The 22,452-nt window shown below is 38.9% G+C and overlaps 1 protein-coding gene across 45 annotated transcripts in view; it reads left to right on the plus strand.

Moving 5' to 3' along the window:
• Nrcam (neuronal cell adhesion molecule) overlaps positions 1 to 22,452 on the plus strand; it is a 265,722-nt gene that overhangs the window by 175,148 nt on the left and 68,122 nt on the right. For 20 of the 45 annotated variants that reach the window (XM_078040073.1, XM_078040082.1, XM_078040075.1 and 17 more), the window contains 2 exons: positions 19,399 to 19,600; positions 21,768 to 21,797. In XM_078040073.1, the coding sequence (XP_077896199.1) occupies positions 19,495 to 19,600; positions 21,768 to 21,797 (136 nt within the window). In that variant the 5' untranslated portion in view covers positions 19,399 to 19,494. Of the gene's footprint in view, positions 1 to 14,822; positions 14,842 to 19,398; positions 19,601 to 21,767; positions 21,798 to 22,452 lie in introns of those variants that run through there. The other 25 variants (XM_078040081.1, XM_078040083.1, XM_078040089.1 and 22 more) reach the window with 3 other exon arrangements.

A 22,452-nucleotide genomic window follows, 5' to 3' on the forward strand; every position in this document is an offset into this window, starting at 1 on the left:
ATGTGTTCCTTCCTGGTGGCACTCACCCAACACGAAAATGAGCTTTTCTGATTAAGTCATCCCTAAGCCTGTGAGCAGAGCTCTGTGGAGTGGGTCAGATGAATGACTTCTAGTTTCCTAAGTGGTTTCTATGTGACAGTGTGCTCGTGGCAGGGGTAAGGGCTTCAGAGAAGCACCCCATGAGTCAAGGCAATTATGCAGCCTGGTTCATGACTGAGAAATGCCAGCACCTGCCAGATGGTGTTGGCAGGAAGTGGACAGGCCCTGTTTCAGCACCGCCTGATGAGGAAGCTCAGCGTTAAGACACTCTACTGCAATGGGCTCTTCTGTCATTTTGCACCTGTTAGTGAAGAGGCCAGACTATTTGTGTCTCTCTTTCGCAGAGGATTTCTTTCTAACCTTTAAAGTTAGTGTTATTCTAGATCTCTCACTTAGAGAAAAAGGACATCAATTCTCATTTCCACAAAAAGAAAGAAAGACAAGAAAAAAAATCAGCAAGGAAAAAAATAATCAAATTATTTTCTGTGAAGATGTTTAAGGAACAGGGTGAATTGAAGCAAAAAGATTTAAAAAATAACACAATTTCGTTATTCCTCTAGAGTCTAGAGTCTGAGATGAAATTGGAGGGTTTCTGCTATGGCATCAGTATGGGTCCTGAGGGTCCACAGTGAGGAGATGCCACTCTATCTAAACACCATGAAAGATGAGCCTTTTTTGGTGGTCTCCATAGGCTGTATAATATTGTCTACCTTCCTCCCAATGTGTTTCCCAAGTCAAGCTGGCATCCAAGCTTGAGGAGACATTAAAGATGTCTGAGAAATGCTTCTCCAAGCAGTGGTTTATGGGCTTCTGTACAGAATGAAGGGATTTGCATCAAGGGAATGTGTAGTTATGTTTCTAGTGAAGCAAAGAAATATAAAGAGCTAAGCCAAGAGGCTTCATGATGGAAGTAGGAAAAGTTAAAGAATTCCAACCAACAAGGCAGCATGACCTTTGTCACACTGAGGGTCAAAATAAGCCACCCAGAGAAGTTCAGCATCTTCTGCTCCCTGAAGCAATGGAGGAAAACCACACTCAAGAGTCCCAAGAAGAAATGACTCAGGAAAAGAGTGAATCTGCACATATAGACATGCCTACCTTGAATAAAGCTTATCCTTCAGAATTTTAGTAAATAAATGTAGAGAAAAAGAATGCTCAAAACTTGTAGTAGTAAGGTTTGTCTATTCGTCAAATGTAGAAAGATGATGAACTTTGAAACTATTGGACTGGGTCCAAATCATTGCAAATCATTGCAATTGAGGAGTCCTTGGGTAAGAGTGGCAATGGTATACCAGGGGCCAGTTTTGAGAGCTGTACTCTTGGGACACAAATACAAGGTATAAGATTTTGCTGGTCTCAAGACTTCTGCTCATTTTTCTTAGCCTGGAGTCCCCCAAATGCTGAGCCAGAGACCAATCCTTATGCTGTGGTAGTTTGGAAATGTAATCTCAGGGAGCAGAAAAGCAGGACAGGGGCAGTGAAACAGAGCAAAGGAGAGAGCCAACACAAGGATGCATTATTACCTTGAATGTTCCCCCTGGGACCAGTCAGGAGGTTTATAAATCTTCTCAGATTTTTCTGCCAGGAGATGAAACAGGGATGTGTTTGTACACTGACTGCAGATCCCTACTCGTCAAGAGTGGCTCCCAAAGCCTTAATTCCCCTTCACTGCTGGATTGTGCGTGTTCAAGTGCAGTGTGGATTACAAGACTATTAAAATGAAGATCAGAGATGCCTAGGACAAGAGGCAAGGGATTCTTTAAGAGGGACAAGGTGAGGCCACTGTACAGGCATATCTGTACAAAACTGCTCAAACTTGCAGAGAAACAGGTCCCTATAGCTGTGGCTAAAATAAGAGGACCAACTGAGGGAACTTTGAAGTCCAATATAGCAACTCTTATAGGGGTGCCTTTATTTTTTTGTCTTTCTGTCTAGAAATGAGGAGATAAAATAAATAATTTCTTAGAGTGTCTTTAGTCTTTCAAGTTGAGAATTCATGGAGATGAAGCCAAAACTTGCTAAAAATCTGTTGATGAATAAAGTATGAATGGACACAGCAAATCACAGAATTTGCAATTTTTATTCTCCAAAAGATATCTGCCAGCTGTGGACAAGATATGGAAGAAAATGGAGCTACACCCAGTGTCTACAATAGATCTAAGCTTAGGCAGTTATGATAAATGCTAAAAACAAATAAAGCGGTGCTTGGACTTAAGGAAAATCTGATAGAAAGTTAAATGTTTCCACCCTTAGTACCACAACAAGTACATGGGCCTCAAGTGGTTTTACAATGATTTGGGAAGCCTTATTAAAGGTGAAAATGTATTCCAGGGTGATTTTATTAGCTTTAAGACTTAAATAATATAAAATAAAAGTAGAGAACATGGGAAATTTTTTCAGAGTTTTCTGAGTTCCAGGCACAATTATGCAGTGGATCAAGTGTGTTTCTAGCCCTTCTGTACCCAGCAATCCTCCCTATCATCCCACCCTCAATTCCTCTTCAACACAGCCCCACTTGGGAACCTAGCACCCTACTAGACTGCTCAGGATGCCTCTGTGCTATGGACCAGTTGATTGCCAGGAATTGAGTACCTAGAACCTTGTCAGGAATTGAGTATGACAATACCCCACATTGCAAAGCAAATGTCCTATTTGCCAGACTCCAAAAATCCTGCCCTTGATGACTCGAGAATTTGCAAACTTTATTTATATATCTCAAGATAGACACCTTTTATGTACCACTTTAAAGTCTTTGTTTATTCTTTTGGTCTCCTAATAGCTTGCTCCAGCACCAGGAGGGTTTCAACCAACTTCACACCAGTACACCTTGCATCTCTCACCCAAGGATGGTGCCTATGTGACACTTGCAGGACCCTCTAGAGCTCGTGCCTTGGAATGCACAAACCACAGGTGCAAAGGAGTAAACATTTGACCAAGTGGACCTGAAATAAATTCTTCTGCCTGTCCCCACTCCATTTTAGGGCCAGTTTTGAGTTCCAGTTTTTATATCTCCTTGGGAGCTTGGTCTATGGATTGAGCAATCAGTCATGCTTAGTGGTTTTATATACGTCTCCATTTTTTATATACGTCTTATTTTCCCAGCTGCTTTTCTCCATATACCTCATTCCTCCTGATAAAATAGTAGCCCATACACTCTTCATTATGCCAGTTACTGTTTGGGGCACTATGGACAAAGAGGTAGACTTTGTGTATGTTTAGAGGGGGTGGGTACTGGGATTAAACCAGGACACTCTACCACTGAGCTGCATTCCCAGCCCCTTTTTCATTTTGAGTCAGGGTCTCTCTAAGTGGCCCAGGATGGTCTCAAACTTGGGATCCTCCTACCTCAGCCTTTCAAGTCAGTGGGATTACAGGTGTGCACTTCTGCATCCTGCTAGATGAATTTTCATGTTCAATGACCTATCTTTAGATGTTTCCTTGGAAACTATATTGCTTATTCCCCTTTCTTATAGGTCCAGAAATCTTAGCCACAGGTCTAGAGCTGGGCTGGGTTAGAGACCCAGAGGAGCTAGAAACAAGTAAAAATCTTACAAAAGAATAAAAAGAGAGGCTCAAAAGGAAGCCATGAAAAAACCACAAGGGCAGGACATAGCAGCCCAGCTGGGATGACACACATCAGAAAAGAGGCAAGAGGCCAGATCCGGGAGATCAGGAACTGAATTATGAAGGATTGGAAATGGGATAAGAAATGGACTAGGAAGCAAATCAAGACAATGTAGGACCAGCCTCCTGAAAGCATGAATATCAGAACTCCTTCCTTGTGGCTCTGGGCCTCCAGCCTCCAGACAACTGAAAGTTTTTTTTTTTTTTTTTAATCTTTTTTATTAATTTATTTTGTATGTGGTGCTGAGGATCACACCCAGTGCCTCACACATTGGAGGCCAGCACTCTACCACTGAGCTACAGCCCCAGCCTGAGATTTTTTTTAAAGCCTTTTTAATCCATCATTCAATGTTTAATTTCGAAAATTAATACTAGTTTATGTAGTACTTGAAAACACTCATAGTTTATGGAGGAAAAACAAAGAATCAATACTCAAACCATAAAGTTACCTATGGATTCTTCGTGAGAGTGGGGCAAAGACATCTTCCTCTAGAAAAGCTCTGTCCACCAGGACTTTTTGCCATGAGGAAAATGTTTTGTTCTGCCTGTCCAACACGACAGGCGCTGGCCAGACGCATGGTTATTGCACACTCGAATTGTAATCTTGGTTTACCTTAATTAATTTGAATTTAAATAGGCACATGTGTCTAGTGGTTGCTGTTTGGGACAACACAGTTCCAAAGGTTGACATCTTGAGGGTGTCTCCAGTGAATAGGAACATTCTCTCCAGGAAAGAAGTGTTCCAGGGCAAGGGAACAACGGTGAAAGGCATGGAGATTCATGTGTTTGTGGGCTTGTGACAAAGTGAGTGAAAAGAAAGGGAGGTATTGCTGATGGGCTGTGTGATTATAATAATCACCGTTTACTGAGGGTCCACTGTGCTTCCGGCACATTGCTATGCACGTGACGTTTCTCATTCTCCACTGCCTATTTTATAAGGGAGGAGACTAACATACAGAGTTTATTTAACATAATCAGTGCAACTCAGCTTCTAAGTGATGAAGCCAGAATTTAAAAGAGGGTCTGACTCCACAGTCCTTCCTCTTTTCATTCCATCACTTTGCCCAACTTGTGCAAACCACATGGGGAGTTCGGGCTTTCTGTCAATAGGCAAGCCTGTTCTTAATTAGGATATCTATGCAAGAGTGAAATGATGTAAAATCAAGGAGAGAAAGGAGTTGAGAGAAAGGGGTCAGAAAGGAATGGCCCAGTAGGACCTAGGGCTAGAAAGGAGAAGGATGTGAAGAGTTCCTGAAGAGTGGGAAATAGGAGGCTGGACAGCAGGGGTAGTGGGAATAACTAAGAGAAAGCACTGTAGGAAGAATGCTGTGGTTCGAAGGGATTGTTGTCATCCCCTTAGGACAAAAGGACTGACTGCCCAGAGCTCAGGGTGCTAATTGGAGAAGGAAATTGGCAAAAATCCTATCACAGCACACAGACAACCAACTCTTTCCCCAACAGGCAGAAGAGGCCCAGGCTCTGTCTCTACTTAAGGAAAAACAGTTTTCACAGTAGATGAGTCTCAGTTAGATGGTTTTTTTTTTTTTTTTCTAATCTCTATTTCTGGTGGCTTATTTTTCTTAGTGAGACAGAAATAAATAGCATTGGCTTTTCAACGTGTTTGTAATCCTCAGCATGCCAGGCGAGGTAGAGCGGGAGGAGGCGGTGTGGCGTGTAAAGCAGGGGACAAACGCACTCATCTGAGACTGTGAGGGAGCAGATCCTCTCTGCCTAACTTAGGTTTACATCTCACGTGCCTCCGATGAGCTGGAAGGGAATGTAAGGCTGGAAGTAATTTTGATTTGAAATCAAGTTATGTAGAAGTGAAGCTTAATATATCACAAAAACCATTTTGAGCAAAACCGAAAATTGTCATGAACTCTTATTAAGGAAACTGATTTGCAGATGGTGATAGAATTTTTTATGAAAATGACAAACATAGCTTCTTCTTGTTGGCTTTATTTATTTCCATTAGAATATGATTCTATGTACATTTCTCCTCTTGAAATCTTTCAATAATTTAGTTAGAGTCATAGACTAATATATTGTCTGCCATTTTTTTTTGTGTGTGTGTGTGTATGTTGTTTAGTTTCTTGCATTTAGAAACAGATTTGTTTAACTTATACTGGGACTAGCATGAGTGTTATATGTGGAAGCATTCACCCAGGGATATACCCAGGGATATAGTCAGGAATATGTCCTCTGAAGAGTGTCTTAATTTGGAAAACGTAGTATTCAACTTTTTTTTTTACAACTTTATTAAGGTATGGTTTACATGCCACAAAATTTAACCATGTTAAAGGTGGTTTTATGAGTATTAGCACATTTTTAATTGTTGGGCAGACTTCGCCCCTTCCAAGTTATAGAACACCTCCATCAGCTGGGTATGATGGCACATACCAGTGGCTTGAGAGCCTGAGTCAGGAGGATTGTGAGTTCAAAGGCAGCCTCAGCAACTTAGTGAGCCCCAAGCAAGTCAGTGAGACCCTGTCTCTAAATAAAATATTTAAGAGGGCTGGGGATGTGGCTGAGTGGTTAAGCACCCCTGAGTTCAATCCCCAGTTACAAAAAAGAGACCACCACCATCAACAGAAAACCCCTGCCTCCCCCTCCAGCCCCTGGAATGTCGGTTTTGTGTTTGGGTCTTTCTAGAAGCTCACACCAGTGGAATCGTGCCTTCTTTCACTTAGCATGGTTTGAGGTTTGCATCCACGTTGCAGGCTGTTGCATTTTGTATAGGAATTCATTCTTCTTTACTTCTGGGTAGTATTCCATTACGTGAATAGGCCACATTTTGTTTATCATTTTACCAGTTGATTCATATTTGGATTTTTTTTCCATTTTTTATTATTATAAATAATTCTGTATACATTTGCATACAAGTGTTTGTGTAGGTATATTTTTCATGACTCTTACGTGATACCTAGGAATGGAACTGCTAGGTCATTTGGTAAGGCAGTGTTTAACTTTCAACAAATTGTCAAACTCTTTTCTGAAGTATCTGTTTTTGTGTTCCCATAACAGCATCTGAGGATTCCAGTTTCTCCGTTTCCTTACCAACACTGCATATTATCAGTCATTTCAAATATAGACATACAAGTGGCTGTGTTGCAGTACCACATTGTGCTCTTAATTTATGTTTCCTTAGTGATAAGTGACATTGAGTGTCTTTTCATGTGCTTATTAGAAATTCATGTATTTTCCTTGGAGAAGTGTTTATCCAAATCTTTTGCCCTTCTGCTTTGTTAAGATGTTTGCCTTCCTATTTTTGAGTTCTAAGCGTTTTTCTTTATGTTGTGGATACAAGTCATTTATTAGATATATGATTTGCAAATACTTTTCTTCCTAGTCTGTGGGAAGTCTTTGCATTTTCTTATCCATGTCTTTTGAGGATCAAATATTTTTAATTTTGATGGTGTTCTATTTATCAATTTTTTTCCTTTGGTGTCATATCTAAGCAATTACTAACCAAGATCACAGAGCTATTTTCTTGCATTTTATGCTAAAAATGGAAAAATTACTGAGTTTTATTCCCCCAAACAATGACTGAGAGTCTCCTGAATGCTCCAACAGGGAATTGGCAGTCTCTGTTAGTTTTATGGTTTAGTGGTTGTGGTTATGATAGATGGCAGGAGGCTGGGTATATTGTTGTCAGTTTAAATAATTATAACTTGGCCCAGCAGTCCTATGTCATCCCTACTGTTGAACACTTAAAAGAAGTCCCCTTCTGCCTGTTAGCCATCAATTTCCTCTCCCACTGTCTCCAGCCTCAGGCAGCCATTGATCTGTACAGAATCAATTCCCAAATGATTGAGCTGGATTTCACTGAACTCTCTAAAATTTCCTGCACATTTCACTCTTTGCATGAGAAAGTGGTACTCTTCATGCTCCTTGTGGAAAAAAAAAAGTTCTTTCACTGTACCCAGCTCAATACTGTAAAATTCATCTAATAAAATACATTCAAAACTCATTCACACAGCACTTAAATTCCCTTATACCCAGGCACCAACTCGACTTTTCTATCCTATTCCTCCTTCTTTGAGTCCTTTGGCTCTGTCTGAATACTGTCAGAAACACAACATAGTTGGCTTCTGTGACTCCCTGAGTTTCCCTTTCCCCTGTGTAGAGTATTCTTGTTACTTTTCCAAGGCCCGTGATGTTTTTCCTCTTAAGCAGAATTGGACACATCTTGTTTCATGCTTCTGTAGACTTAGCTTCTGCTCCTAGTGGATTCCTCACCACATGGTTTAACACTCACTTTTCTTCTCACAGAGCTCACTTACCTCTCTCCAGCCCAGATTTGAATACTTTCAGGGGTACAAATTTTATCAAATTCACTTTGGAATCCCACAGTATCTGAAACTTAATGGGTGATAATGTATGTTTTTAATAATACATTTGACCAATCGTACAAAGAACTCAGTGCACTTAGAATTGTTCTAATGCTACAGCCTCAAGGCTTTTAGTAAAAATGAGAATTCTGTCCATTAAGTACTGACACTTTAGAAATGCTCCAGCTCTTGGACTTTGCTATCTCTGTACAGGATATGAGCTTGCTTCTCAGTTTTGGAAGCTCCTCCTCCAGTCAAAATATTCAGTATCTAATGTAGAAGTTACTATCAGCTACTTCCCCCTGTTGAACTCATTACTCAGAAATGTATACAGGATAGTTTGTTTCCATCCAAACCTTTGTTCTCAATGCCAATCAAAACTTCATCTTTCAAAACTTCTTGTTTGTCTGGCTGATAGCTTAAATTCCATTTGAAAAGGTTGTATCTAAGAACTAGATGGTTCTTTCTTTTTTCTAATATCAGGGGATTGAAACCTGGGGGACTTTACCTCCAGTCCTTTTTATTTTTTCTTTTGAGACAAATCTCACGAAATTGCCCAGGCCGGCCTTGAACTTGCCATCCTCCAGCTACACTCTCCTCCTGCCTCAGCTTCCTGAGTTACTGGGATTACTGGTGTGAGCCACCCTACCAAGCAGAACTATATCTCTTGAACTAGTTGAATATACAGTTAAAAAACAGGACAAAACTGAAAAATTATGAAGGCTGTTCTTACAGCCAACTTTGATAAAAATCAAATGTCATCACTGAGCTCCTATGGATAGCAACAAATCTAGAACTGTTTCTAGAAGGCCATTAGACCTTCCAAAAATAAAAGGTTTTTTCTTTCAAGGCTTATTAGAGGAGTAGGAGGCCAAAACAATTAATGATTTATACTCTAGCAAGGGCTGAAAAGACTATTTTAAAAAATACTTTTATTAGTGCATTATATGTAATAGTTAGGTTCATTTCAACATAACCATACATGCATGGAATTTATTAGGCTCCATTTGAATCCCTGGTGTCTCCTCTTTTCTTCCTCTCTTCCCTCCCCTGTTCCCCTTCCTTCTATTTATATGTCTGTTTATTTTAAATTGGTGCTTTATAGATACACATAAAGGTGAAAATACTCCCATTTAAAATTCTCAAAGGAGACAAAACCTGAACTTTGAAAGCCTTCCTGAGACAAACAAGACATATTTAAGATGCTTCCCTCATCCTGAGGTACATGTATGCGGAGGGTATCCACAGCTCACCACTTCATCCAGAGCCAGCTGACAAGCAGGGACTGGACACTCAGCAGTTTATTCTGCCCATTCCTGAGCATCCCCCACAGCCATACATTTCTTTTTCTTGATTGTGAGACCTTTAACATACTTGAAGAAATCTGTTTTTATAATTTTAGCCCAGTTTTTTGGGTGCATTGCCATAATTTCTAAATGAAAAAACAAATAATCACAATGTAACTGAAATTCATTACATCTATAACATCTCTTCTTTCAGTGCATTGCCTTTGTCTTCCTGACTTACTTTTTTTTTTCCTAATTCCCAACTCTTTCCAGAAGAATACAAATATTTGTCTTTGGAAATAAATGTCAGTTTACCCATAAAAAAAATTTTGGACAGCAATTCTAGGCTTAATGTTCTAATCAACCAACTTTGATACAAACCAGAGGCTTTTCTGTCCTGATTCTTCCAGGTTATGGACACTTAGACCAAGTATACTTTCTTCCTGGGGATATTTCTCAACTGCTCTTTGAATTGCCATTTCCTTTACTCTATTTGCAATGGAATATGCTATGGCGTTTGCGTAACTGGGAGTGGAAACAAAAGTACCTGTCTTAGAAAAGGTGGTTCCTGAGAAGTCAGTCTTTTAGCACAGACAGCAGTCTACTCCAAAGCTCTTAAACCATTAGATTGATGAAATATCATATTACAGAGAATATTGTTTCTAACATTGACGCTTTTGTGTACTTAGCTTTTACAGAGAACATAGCCTCCTGAAGAGATTATACTTAACTTCCTGGAAACTTAGTTGTTTTCTAAATGCTCAGGAGAAGGATGCATAAATAAGTAAATAAGGTTGCATACATAAATCTGGCAAATTTTCTTTTAAGAAAGTGGCCCCTCATTGATTTATTTATTTTTGCTAAGTGCAGATTTTTACACGGCCTGTTAGAAAACTAACTATGCCAGGAGTAAATTTCTTGCATTACTCTGCTGTTTTACTGGTAAATCCTTTATAGTACAAAACACATATCAGCGAGTGACTGATATTTGTTCTTTATATGAAATAGCCTCTGGCTGGAATGAAGGATTTCCAGCTGTTTGGTTTATGATAATATACCTTCTCCAGCCTGATAGCAAGTGGAAAATACAATTCTTCAGGTCATGTCAATTTCCATTCCTCATTTTCATGGTTCTGTTGTGATTATGCATAGCCAGGATACCTTAGCAAAATTTATTTTGAAATGTTGTTGTGAAGATTATAGTAATCTTTGACATGGCAAGAGTGATGTACATTGGGTTTGATAAATCTGAGTCTTTTGCCTCCACAATCCCAAACCAGGGCCTATGATTGGAAAAAGGCCAAATTATAGAAAAGAATAACTCAGAAATTCAGCTGGAAGGGAGACAAAGGAGCTGGGTGCAGCCAACAAACACTCATACAGTCCATCAGCCATGGCTCACCCAATTTTCTGTTCCCTGACTCGTCAACAAGATAAAGCAAGAAGATGGCTATCCTGCAGAATGTCACTTCTGAAACTCTTTCCCAGAAAGGCACTTCAGATTTGCTAGGAATGGAGCATGTTCTATGTGGCACAGAGGGTAGTTCTTACTAAATATTCCACATACCCTCAACATTTCCCAGACTGTCTTGAGATTGGAGACATTGACTACTTACAGTCAATGTACTGTGAACAAAATATGTGTGTGTCACATCTTTTGTGTGTGGGGGGGTATGTGGACAGGGATTGAACTCAGGGGCACTTGACCACTGAGCCATATCCCCAGCCCTATTTTGTATTTTATTTAGACATAGGGTCTCACTAAGTTGCTTAGTGCCTCACGGTTGCTGATACTGGCTTCAAACTCTTGATCCCTCTGCCCCAGCCTCCTGAGCCACTGGAATTACAGGCATGCACCACCAAGCTCAGCTGCATGTGTGTGTCACTTCTGGTTAGAAGAAGGTAAGAGCGGGAGGATATGGGATTTTTGAAGCTACTTGTTGAGATGGCTGCATCACAAAGTGGGAGCCTGTCAGCCTGGAACAGAGGCCCCACACATTCACTGGACCTTAGCATAAGTGAAGTATAAATTGCATTGTGTTGGGCACTGAGACTTCTAGGTTAATTTCTTCTGGAGTATAGAGATTAATTCTCTGTTACTCATTCTTCTCCTGCACTACCACTCCCTATGCACATCAGTAAAGAAACACACATTGAGATGCTAACCTGTGTGCTGTATCCCTACCTTGAATAGCTCATCCTGCTCACCAAGTATAATAGGGTTTTTCTTTGAAATGTGACATAAGTTTCTTTAAAGTGACTAGCCAGCCAGGCATTCCAAAAGGCCCTTATCTACTATTAAATGGCTGCCATTCTCCGTGTGTTGTTTGCTTGACAAGTAGATAAGGTAGAACACATTTAGAATACTAATATCCTACATGGCCTTTTTTGTATGTGTGTGTCTAAAATTTTTAATAAATTATTTCTGATCCTTATATCTTTTCATGATATTTGTAGAAATTTCAGTGTATAAGAAGATAAACAAAGCCAGAGCTTCTTTTAATCTAGAAATGTTTCCAAATCGGTCACTCTCAACACTGATATTCAGAATTAAATTTCCCTTTCTCGGACTTCACCTTTACAATAATTCCCTACTTTCCATTTTTAAAATTTGAAATTTTGTTTCTTTTTTTATTATCTGAAGAAACCCCTTGAGAAGTAGACCTTGTGGTAAAGGAGTAGGTCTCTCTCTGGGGCTTGGCCTTTTTCTTCCACCTAACCCAAGAGCCTTTCTTCAGTCTACTGTTTGGTGGGAGAGTGAGAGGAATAGGGCTGGGCTGAACTGCATCAGAACTTTTTTTTTTTTTTTTGACAGGGGAGGGGGAGGAAACTGGGGATTGAACTCAGGGGCATTGGACCACTGAGCCACACCCTCAGCCCTATTTTGTATTTTATTTAGAGACAGGGTCTCACTGAGTTGCTTAGCGCCTTGCTGTTGCTGAGGCTGGCTTTGAACTCTTGATCCTTTTGCCTCAGCCTTCCAAGCCGCTAGAATTACAGATTTGTGCCACTGCCTTCGACTTCAATCAGAACTTTAGTGTGATTTATAGAGGTGGTAAGAGGGTAGGCTGTCAAAACTGGACTGCCTCACCCTGTTCTCAAGCTTACTTTTTGCTTTTGTGCAATATAATACTTAAGACCCCAAATAGGCATAATCTACAATAATTTTAGAATAAAGATATTTATACTAAATTAACATGTTAACCATCTCCTATTTATTTCTGAGTTTAAATAAATATTGTGTGAGAAATATGACTGAAGTATGTACCCTTTGCTTGCTCCAACATGTGCACAAAGAAATCTGTTTAAAAACAAATAATAGAAAAGTTTTGAGGGAAGAAAAATCCTATGTCACTAGACTATATTCTTTAAACATTCCTATGTTTCCAGATATGATCTGTCAGGGAGACCTATGCATTTGGATCATCACTCCTCCTAACATGCAAATTGGCATTTTTCTGGTTGCAAGAAACAGCCAATTCCAGTTTATATAAATTCACTGATGCTGGGGCTGTATAAAAAACCACCACAAAATTCTGTGGCCTGAAAAACAATTTATTTCTCATAATTCTGAGAGTTGACAGAGTGGTTCTTCTGTTGTAAATGGTTTAAAGGTCACTTTCTCATATGCTTTCAGTTTGGAGTTAGCTGGGACCAGAAAGTCCAAAATGGTCTTTTCTCTCCCAGGGTTTCTTTTTATTGATCTCTCTCCATCAGTGGTATAGCTCAAACCTTCTAGAGGGGACAAGAGGATAGGCCCCAGCATACAAACACTCATCACATCTCTACTTGTGTAATGCATGCTAAAATCCTGTGGCCAAAGCACATCACATGGTCAAACCTAGAGCCACTGTGAAAGAGGACTAGACAAGGGAGGAATACCAGGAAGACTGCTTCCTGGCGGTCCCCAATGTAATGTTCTACCTTCCATACTAATAAAGGTTGTTGCAGAATTCACAAGATGCAAGAAAGACAGAAAGCCATCTCAACCAGTAACCACTGGTTATCCTCAGAGAAAATTAGAATGTGATTTGGGCCACTTAGATTTAAAGGCCTGGTTATCATGTCATGCAAGAGTAGCAGGTGCTTTTTATCTCCTGTCCAGTGTTGCATCAATGCTGTGGTCACTCAGCAGTCTGTCTCTGCTTCCACTGATCCTTGGCTGCCCAGCAGCTTCATTCTGCTTTCAACACTTCAAATGTCCTCTACTGACTCATACTTGCTCATGCTACTTTGACTCTGTTTGACCTTTGTCCTTGGTTCCTACTCCAAATGCTGACTCACTCTGTCTCCCTTTCATTCATGATCCTCATAAGAAAGGAATTTGTTACAACTTGGTTGGTCACTCTTCAGTCCTCTCAAGTAGTGGAGTCATCTCTCAGGCTCCACATGGCTGCCTGCCTTTGTTCAGATGCCCACCCTGATTCTATTAGCCTCTGCCAGGATGGCAGGGTCAGTGTAGAAAGATTGAGCATGGAAGCATTTGGAGTGTTGTCTCCACCCTTCTGCTTAGCTAATTGTGATTGGATTTAGAAGTAGGGAAGAAGAAGGGGATTCTCTATCCTTTTAGAAGAACTAGTCCCTTTCTCTTCTAGTCCAGCCAGCCTTCCGTTTCCAGTCAGCTCTCTCATCCCTGAAGCTGAACCTGAAGACTGTCTCAGACACCTGACTGAACAAGAGTGGAACAGGTGCATCGTCAGCCAGGTTGTTACTCATCTCACATATAAGGTCTCTCCATTAACCGTGTTTTAGCCTTTGTCTTAGATCTCTAATTACATCATTGTTTCATATTATACTATTTCTTTTCTTGTCATTGCTCTGCTAACTAAAAGAAATGTGGAAAAGTCAGTTTCCAGAGATTTTTTTTCATGTGTTGTGAATAACTACACTTTATCAACTCTTGTTTCCCACCTATCAGTGGTCTAACTTCAGTGTCAAAATTTTATAATCTTCTGAATTCAAAACATCCTTAAAATATTGTTTAATATTTTTATGTTTATTTATGAACTACCTCTAGAAGAATTCACAAAACTTGATAACAGGGACTATCTTTCAAGGGAGAAACTGGCTTCTGGTTGTTGCCTTTGCACTAAATAACTTTTTATATTTTATGAATATTGTACCATGCACATGTATTGCCTTCTTTTAAAATCAGCTTTTAAAAATATGTCTTGTCTCCATTATCCTAATTTGCTGTCCCTTTAAAAGTCCAGGGCCAGCATGTGGTAAAATTTCAGGATGTATTTTTCACATGGAATTCACTGTGCAGAGGCTGCTGAAGCGGTGCTATGAGTAACAGTGTGAAGATCTATAGATATTCAGAATCCATTAGCACTTTAAAAAAAAATGTCAGTGACGAAACTTGGTAATTCTTTTTGCTTATTGGCTGATTGCAAAGTAGGAGAATATAGAAGGGAGGGGAATGCTAGGGCCTCTCACAGTTTTCGGTGACTGAAAGCATCAGGACTTTTCAGAATTGGAGCTCTAGGTCTGGTACCTCACAATCCATGTGTGAGTCCTTCAGCACATGATTACCAGCCTAGTCCTTGGAGTCCTAATCAGTAAGTGGGATAATAAAATTTATCTTTGGGGGTTGTTGGGAATATGGGATAACCTGATTCATGGAGGACCTTCAGGGCAATGACTGTCACAGAAAAGTGCTCAATAATGGTAACCGTAGTGATTGGGGTTTTTTGCCCCTCATCTGTTAAATGGATATGATACCTGCTTTCCTGTTGTCTGGAGTTCTCATAAGTCTCGAATAAGATAATTAGCTATCGAACTCTAAGGAATGAAGATTTTGAGCTATTATCAGGTTCTGTTCCGTCATCTGTATTCTGGTAAAACAAAACACCTGTTAATTGTTCACCATTCCTTAGGCACTGTTCCACGTTTGTTACCAGATTCCTTGTAGAAACTCTACTATGAGAGATTCTTTTGGACTATACAGAAATATAGTCCTTGAAGCTTCTTACAATATACTATGGTCTGAAGAGATCCTTACAAGTTCTTTAGTCCCATAACCCCAAACAACTTTTTTACAAGGTTCATTTTTATTTGTACAGTTGCATAGATGTAACTGTGACTTTATTCATGATTTTTCTCTAACCTTCTTTCTACATTCTCAGACTCAAATCTGTGATTGAAAGTATCCAGGCATCAACTAGGGATGGGCATTCATGTGCTTATTCTTTTGGGTAAATATTTTAAATATAAAAAGTGACTATTCTAGAGTTGGCTGCTAGGAAACACCACTCACAGTCAGGATGATGCCACGCCTACTTAGTTATACAGTGAGTGATGCCAGCCACTGATGGGCTATCAGAGCAATAGTGTGTCATCGGGTGTCCAGTCACAATCACATAAGCATATTTACTGGCTTGGAGAATGTAGATCATGTTGTGTGTGCAGTCAGCATTGGACCACCCATGTTGGATACTGAAGAGCACAAACAAAGCCGAAGGAAATGGTAAATAATGCTTGGCCTTCCAATTTTTCTGGAGAGCTGATTAAAAAAAAATTAAGATAATTTCAACTTTCACTTGAGAGAAAAGCAAAGTTTTTTTTCTTTCCAGAAACAAGAGTTCTTAAATAATAGGTCACCCTTTTCTCAGGCTCAGTGTGAATTCTTTTGTCAAAACCTTAGGTTTTTCTTTTGAAATAAATAGTAAATAATGCTCTATGATTTAAAGTTAATTTGAGGCAAAAGAAATAAGGGAAGCTTTAATTGAATTTGTTTATAGTTATGAAAAGTTTATTAAAGATATGTTTGTTATATTTATTTATTAGAAATTTGTTTGTTGAAGATGGGAGATTTTTTTTTCTGTTTCACAGGTTCTATAGGTAACATGAAAAGTTGCTTTTAGTGGAGTTAAATGAAATATCAAAAGACTTTGCTGTTTATTTTTAACTCATGGTCATTTTAATAGAATATACGATTTTCAATATGAGGGTAAGTTATTTTCTGAAAATGAAATAGAACTTTTCTCATTCAAGCATACCTTAAAATGTCTATAGCAAATATATTTTGAAAATCATAAGCTAGCATGCTCCTTAACCTTAACTGAAAACAATATTGCTGCTTCATATTGGGGTTTTTCATTTTAACATAATTACATAACATAAGTTAGTCTTTGTTCATGATTCACAATTAAGGGGGAATGGCCATTATCTTCCAAGGTGAAGTAAAAGTAGATAGGCTCTGGGTGGGCAGGGCGTTGACATCAGTACTGAGAGTGTGAAGCAGTGGTTTTTCTTTGTGAGACATTCAGAGCACATTACTTTTACTGAGAGAAAGCTCAATTTTCTGCAGCTGTATTTGATTTTTCAGTTTGATTGAGTGCTGGGGACTTAATGCTGTCCTTGAGCATTTGGGTTTTCACCTATGAGGGCATTCTTAGGAGGAGTGTGTGACTTTCCGTGAGTAGGATTCAGAGGATGGGCTAGACCATTGCTTTGTCCTCCCCTAACTGAGCCTCTGCTAGAATGATCTTGTGGCTAATGGTGCAGTTAACTTACAACTTCTGAGGAGAGACCACATCTTCAATTACAGTTGTTCATGGCCTCCATGCAGTGTGAAGATTTATTTACTCATGTCTCATTAAGTAAGTGTTCTCTCAATTTTTCTTAGAATTTTGAGTTTTTACTTATCAGATGCTGATTTCATGCACTATTGTATATTTCATGTATACATTGAAAAAGTAAAGATAGTGCATTGATACTTTTCTTCATGTAAAGTTGTCTTATAGTTTTCTCTATTTTGAGAAAGATAGTTAAGGCATCAAAGCAAAGTAAATAATAAAGGAAGAACATAGAAGTAGTATGTAGTGGTTGAAGATCTTACGTGATTACAATACACTAGTACAAATTTTGGAAGGTATTTGAGTTTTCCAGTACCTGTTCAGAGAGCTAGGTACTTGAATGGAATAATCTGGATTAACAAGGCACAGGAAACAGGCAGATATGTCCTTTGTGTCTGAGTTTTTTCTACTATAGTAAGATCTACTTGTTTTGTTGCTGTTTGTGCCATTCATTTTATTGTCAGAATAAATGTATGACTTCAGAATTAGCATTTTGACAGGAAAATCACTAGAGACCTGAGTAAATTTGATTGAATGGAGAGATGTTCTTTGGCACACAAAGAAAGGCATTCTGGTTTATATTTTGATCACTTTTCTATTCATATCTCATTTCTTCCTGGACATGAGAATTAATAGATCACAATACAGAAAGATTCGTTTCCTGGTTCTTAAACAAAAACTCATGATGTGGATGCTTTGCAACATAATATTTGTAATGTTTTTAGCTTCAGTTTTTTCTTTGTTTTGCAAGAAGTGTCCTCTGATAGATTTAACCAAGTGTAAATCAGAACTTAGCTGCTAGCAAAACACATTATCAGCCTTGTTTATTTTATTTTTTTTGCATTTAAGCTTTATTCCACATATAGACATGATATGACAACTAATTATAATCATATTGATTAGATTTTGGTTTTCAAACCAAAGAGTATAAATATAAACATAAATATTGCTTTGGGTAGACTATGGTCAGAGTATCTAAAGACAATCTCAACTTCAAAGGTATTGTCTCCATTGTGTTCTTCTTTCTTCCTTTCATTCATTCTTTTCCCCTAGAAATATGTTTATATACTTTCATGTTCCAAGCACTGTGACAGGTGATGAGGATGTACTGGGGAACAGGACAAATATACTCCCAGCCCTGAGGAGACTTGCATATCATGAATGGGAAAGATGAACATCATAAAAACACACGACTATAAAAATAATACAAATTATTCAGTAATTAAAGTTGTAGGAGTTGCCCCAGTTTGTGATTATTATATTCCTCCTAACTGCTCAACTGCTCAAGAGAGCCACGGATCACACCCACCTGTCTCCATGAATGAGAAGACATTATCAAACCTATCACTCTAGGTGGGAGCTTGCAAGGAAAAAACAACATCTATATTTTGTATTGATTTGGACTTTCCAGTGGGATGCTTCCATGTGCAAAGCACACTCTACTAAGTGATGGGAGAAGGATGTAAGGTGATGAGGGAGACCTTGCCTGAAGGTGCAGAAAGAGAGTATGCATAACACAATCATATGCACAGATCTATTTATTTGTATATCTTTTGTAATATACGTGATGTTTAAAACAAGGAATTTTAGGAATTCTGATGTGGTGGTGAAATGATTGCTAGTTTCTTGGAGGTGTCACTTTAATTGACATATAAGAAATAATTAGAACTTAGATGAGAAAATGTGATGGATAAGCATACCTGGAAAGAAAATTGAAAAAAAAAAAAAAGACAAGAAGGTGAGAAAATTGAGACATATTGAAAGGTTGACATAAGAAAAAAACAGAAGTAAGTCATTCAACAAGAAAACAGTTATATGGATATGGAAAGAGGTGGGGTTGGCAGGATAAACTGCTGCTGGAATACTGAGGTGTTTTGATACTTGTTTAGGAAGAGAATGGACTTCAGTTGGTAGAGTGTGTGTGGCTATTCTCAAACTTGAATCAAAGAAGACCCTGTCAGAAAAATTAATCAGCATTGTGAAGGAGGGTGACCGCAGTGAGGAAGCCTTGGACCTGAGAGCCCAGCCAGGTCTGGGGTCATATTCTGAGTGAGAGCCAGTGATGGCCTGGATTGGCATTGTTCAGCTGGTAAATCAGTGTTTGGGGTTTAAAGGAAATTTGCAGCAATGCCCTGAACTTTCCTAGAGGTGGTCTTCAGATTGGAAAAGCTTTAAACCTCCCCTCTAAAGTCACAAAGTGATGGCTTTCCAAAAAGCTTAAAAGCCAAGTTTTCCTCTCTGTTAAGAAAGACATTGTGGCCTTTGAGCATTTTAAGTTCAAATATTTAAAATGGGAAAACCATAAGGATGGGAAAATGGAGAGATTTGCTTGATATCACCACAAATATTTCTGAACTGATTTTAGCTGATTTATGAATAAATAATTATCCCAGTCTTGGGAGTTAAATATTTAAAAGTTAACTCCCTTTTAGAGTTCATGTATAATACAGGGCTGATTTTCTGTGCTGCCGACTTCCGTCCTTCATTTCCTTCTTTTTAATACATTATAATTATTATTCTTATTCCATCTCTTTTCAGTTCCCTGCATGAAAAATTATTTAAACGTTGCACACAAATCTTTTGTGAAAGAAGAAAAGGAAATTCAGCTTGTGGATCTCAGCAGGAGTGAAACTAATGCAGCTTAAAATAATGCCGAAAAAGAAGCGCTTATCTGTAGGCAGAGTGCCCCTGGTTCTCCTCCTGTGCCAGATGATTAGTGCACTGGAAGTACCTCTTGATCGTAAGTATTAACATTTTAAAGCTCTTAGGCCTAGGAGTCAAAACCTCCCAGCATTTGCCATCACCCTGAACTGTGTGGATGGACAAGGTGTCTGCGTGATACTGAAAAGCTAATCGAAATTAATTTGGCATTTACCTTCAGTGCCTGGTGTTTATAAAGGCTCACATCATAGAAATGGCCATTGAAACTGCCAGCAGCACTGTCCCCACCCTTTCATTATCCTTCTCCCTCAGGTGCCTTTTGTGTACCAAGGAGGGAATAGCCTGAGTAGGAGGGACTTGTGCAGCTGCCCAGATCCTCCCATCAGGCAGCTCTTTGTAGAAATAGTCCTGCAAGAAAACCATGTAAACTCTTCACAAGGATCTTGGAGACCTCCCCACTTATCCCATCACCATGTCACTTTCTCCCTCCCTAGGCAGAGAGAGCTCCCGAAGGACTGGATGGACTCCTCCACCCTAGATCCCCTGTATCCCAAACCACCCATACTTAATTTATCTTGATTTAGACAAGGCACATTTATTTCATTTTCTAATTTTGAATCCTAAATATGAGTCTGGAACTAGGAAAAGTGTCGTAGCTACAAGCCTAGTGAATAGTCTTTTTTTTTTTAATTTAAATGACATGATCAAAGACTAAGATACAAATTTTTGACAATAAGCAATCTGCAAAAATACTAAAATGAAGCAAACAACAGCTATTCTATTTAGTCTACTCTTGTCCCAGTAGTAAAATAGATACCACATTCTGTCTGCTTTGGGTGGCCTGTTTGTGAAAAATAAAGATAATTCTAGGTTCCAACTGTTCACTTTTCTTGCCATCGAAAGCAGAATTTCAAATCTGGACAATTACTGTACTCCGGAATTGATTTATCCTTTATCCCTAATCTGCATGACCTCTCTAAATCCATTAGCTTTCTGAATAGAACATCTGTTTGGCAAGATTTCCAAGGTGCAAGGAAGACAGCACTTTCCTGGGGCTATTCAATTGTTAGGATGCACTTTTTTTTGCCATAGAAATCACAACTGCCAGTGGGAAGACATTAAGAAGAGATGTGGTTTGTCCCACACTTTGTTCACTTCCTTTGCTGTACTTCTATATTGCAGAATACAATAAAATGCACTATTTTGCTTGTTTTAAAAAAAATGCTCATCCAGTAGCTTTAATTTATATGTGTTTACTCAAGCTTGTTGGAATGGGAATGCCTAAATAAGCATTTTCCCCAACAGATACAACAGAAAGAAATACTTGGGAGAAATGCTTTTGTTCTCTCTCATGTTAAATATATTCCCTTTTAATCTGAATGCTCAATCTAATAACAATCAGAGGGAAACGGGCACCTAGGGCTAACTCAATTATCGCTGCTAATGGAGAAGAGGCAGCACCATGATGAAAAGAAAGTCACGGATAACCCAGGCACTCCTGCATTAACCTTTACAAGTAGTAATGACAGGAAGCACAGCAGAATGATTAGAACTGCATGCAAATGTAATTTCTTCCTTGCCCCTGTTCCTCACACCCTTTTTCTAGTATGTGAACCACTCCTTAAGGTAGGACCCAGCCATCCCTGGATGATTGAGAAATTTGGAAGCAGAAAGATGCTAACAGCCTAAAAAGTTTCATTACAGACTTGAAGAGTACTCATAGAAATATAAAATTCTGAAATCAGTGCTGGGCTTGGCGTGAATGGGGCGTTGTCATTGTAGCGATGTCCCATTGTTAGGTATGATTATCATGTGCATAGTGATGTCTGGGATAATAGGATCAGACATACACAGTATGTGACAACTCAAATTAATTGTAGAGTTCAGCTATTTTTCAAATTGAACATAATTACATGTCCAGCACAATATGTATGGGTTGGAATTAGCCATTCCTATTCCTGGAAGAATCTCTTTCTTCTTCTTTTTTTTTTTTTTTTTCCTTTTTTGCCTATAGCATTGCTTTTGTTCTTTCTTATGTTTATGTGAGAAGCTGCTGCAGGAGCAAACAAAAGCATCAATGCCAGTTTCTTTCTCTTACAACTTCACAACTATAGCCTTCACAATATGGGTTTTTAGGTCAAATCAAATTGAGGAGGAGACACCCATTTTATCTTCAGGTTCTAACATTCTCATTACTAACATCTGATTTTCTTTAATCCTGTTTGCCCACTCACCTGCTGATATTGATGGGGAAAAAGCAAAACTTCTTGAAGACTGTAAGTGTCTTTCTATAAATTACTAAGCAGTGTGAAATTTTGACTATGTCTTTGTTTTTTGAGTTAGTACTGTAAATTAAATGCACAATGTTATGTTTTGTGACAAGTGTCTTTTTAAGCGTGTGTGTTTACTATAGTTAAATATTGCATTTGATTATCAAGGTTCAAATATATTACCTGCATGAATTGTGAAGACTTGGGTATTATTCTCTTGCCAATATGCTGCTCTACTAACTTCCATGCTTTTTTCACATCTGATGTAACTCAATGAGAAAATCCACAGCCCTCCAAGTCGCTGGGCAAGCTGTAATACACTTTTAATCCCAGTGACGGGAGGGGGCAGGGCTGAGGCAGGAGGATCCACAGTTTGAGGCCAGCCTGGTCAACTTAGAGAGAACCTGTCTCTCTAAATAAAAAATAAAACATCTGGGGATATGGTTCAGTGGTACAGCAACCCTACGTTCAATCCACAGTATCCCCCATCCCCAACACACATACACAAGAATGATTATCTAGTTTTACATGCTTGCTAGAACAAAGACACATCTTTTTGGTGTCTTTTAGAAGGTGGGTGCATGCCGAAGCTTCACCAGGTCAGCCATTGTCTCTCTACTGCTGCTTCAGCCTTCAGAACTGTTCAGGCTAGTGTTTCTAA

This window comes from Ictidomys tridecemlineatus, chromosome 2 (assembly GCF_052094955.1).
Source record: "Ictidomys tridecemlineatus isolate mIctTri1 chromosome 2, mIctTri1.hap1, whole genome shotgun sequence".
Taxonomy (NCBI): domain Eukaryota; kingdom Metazoa; phylum Chordata; class Mammalia; order Rodentia; family Sciuridae; genus Ictidomys; species Ictidomys tridecemlineatus.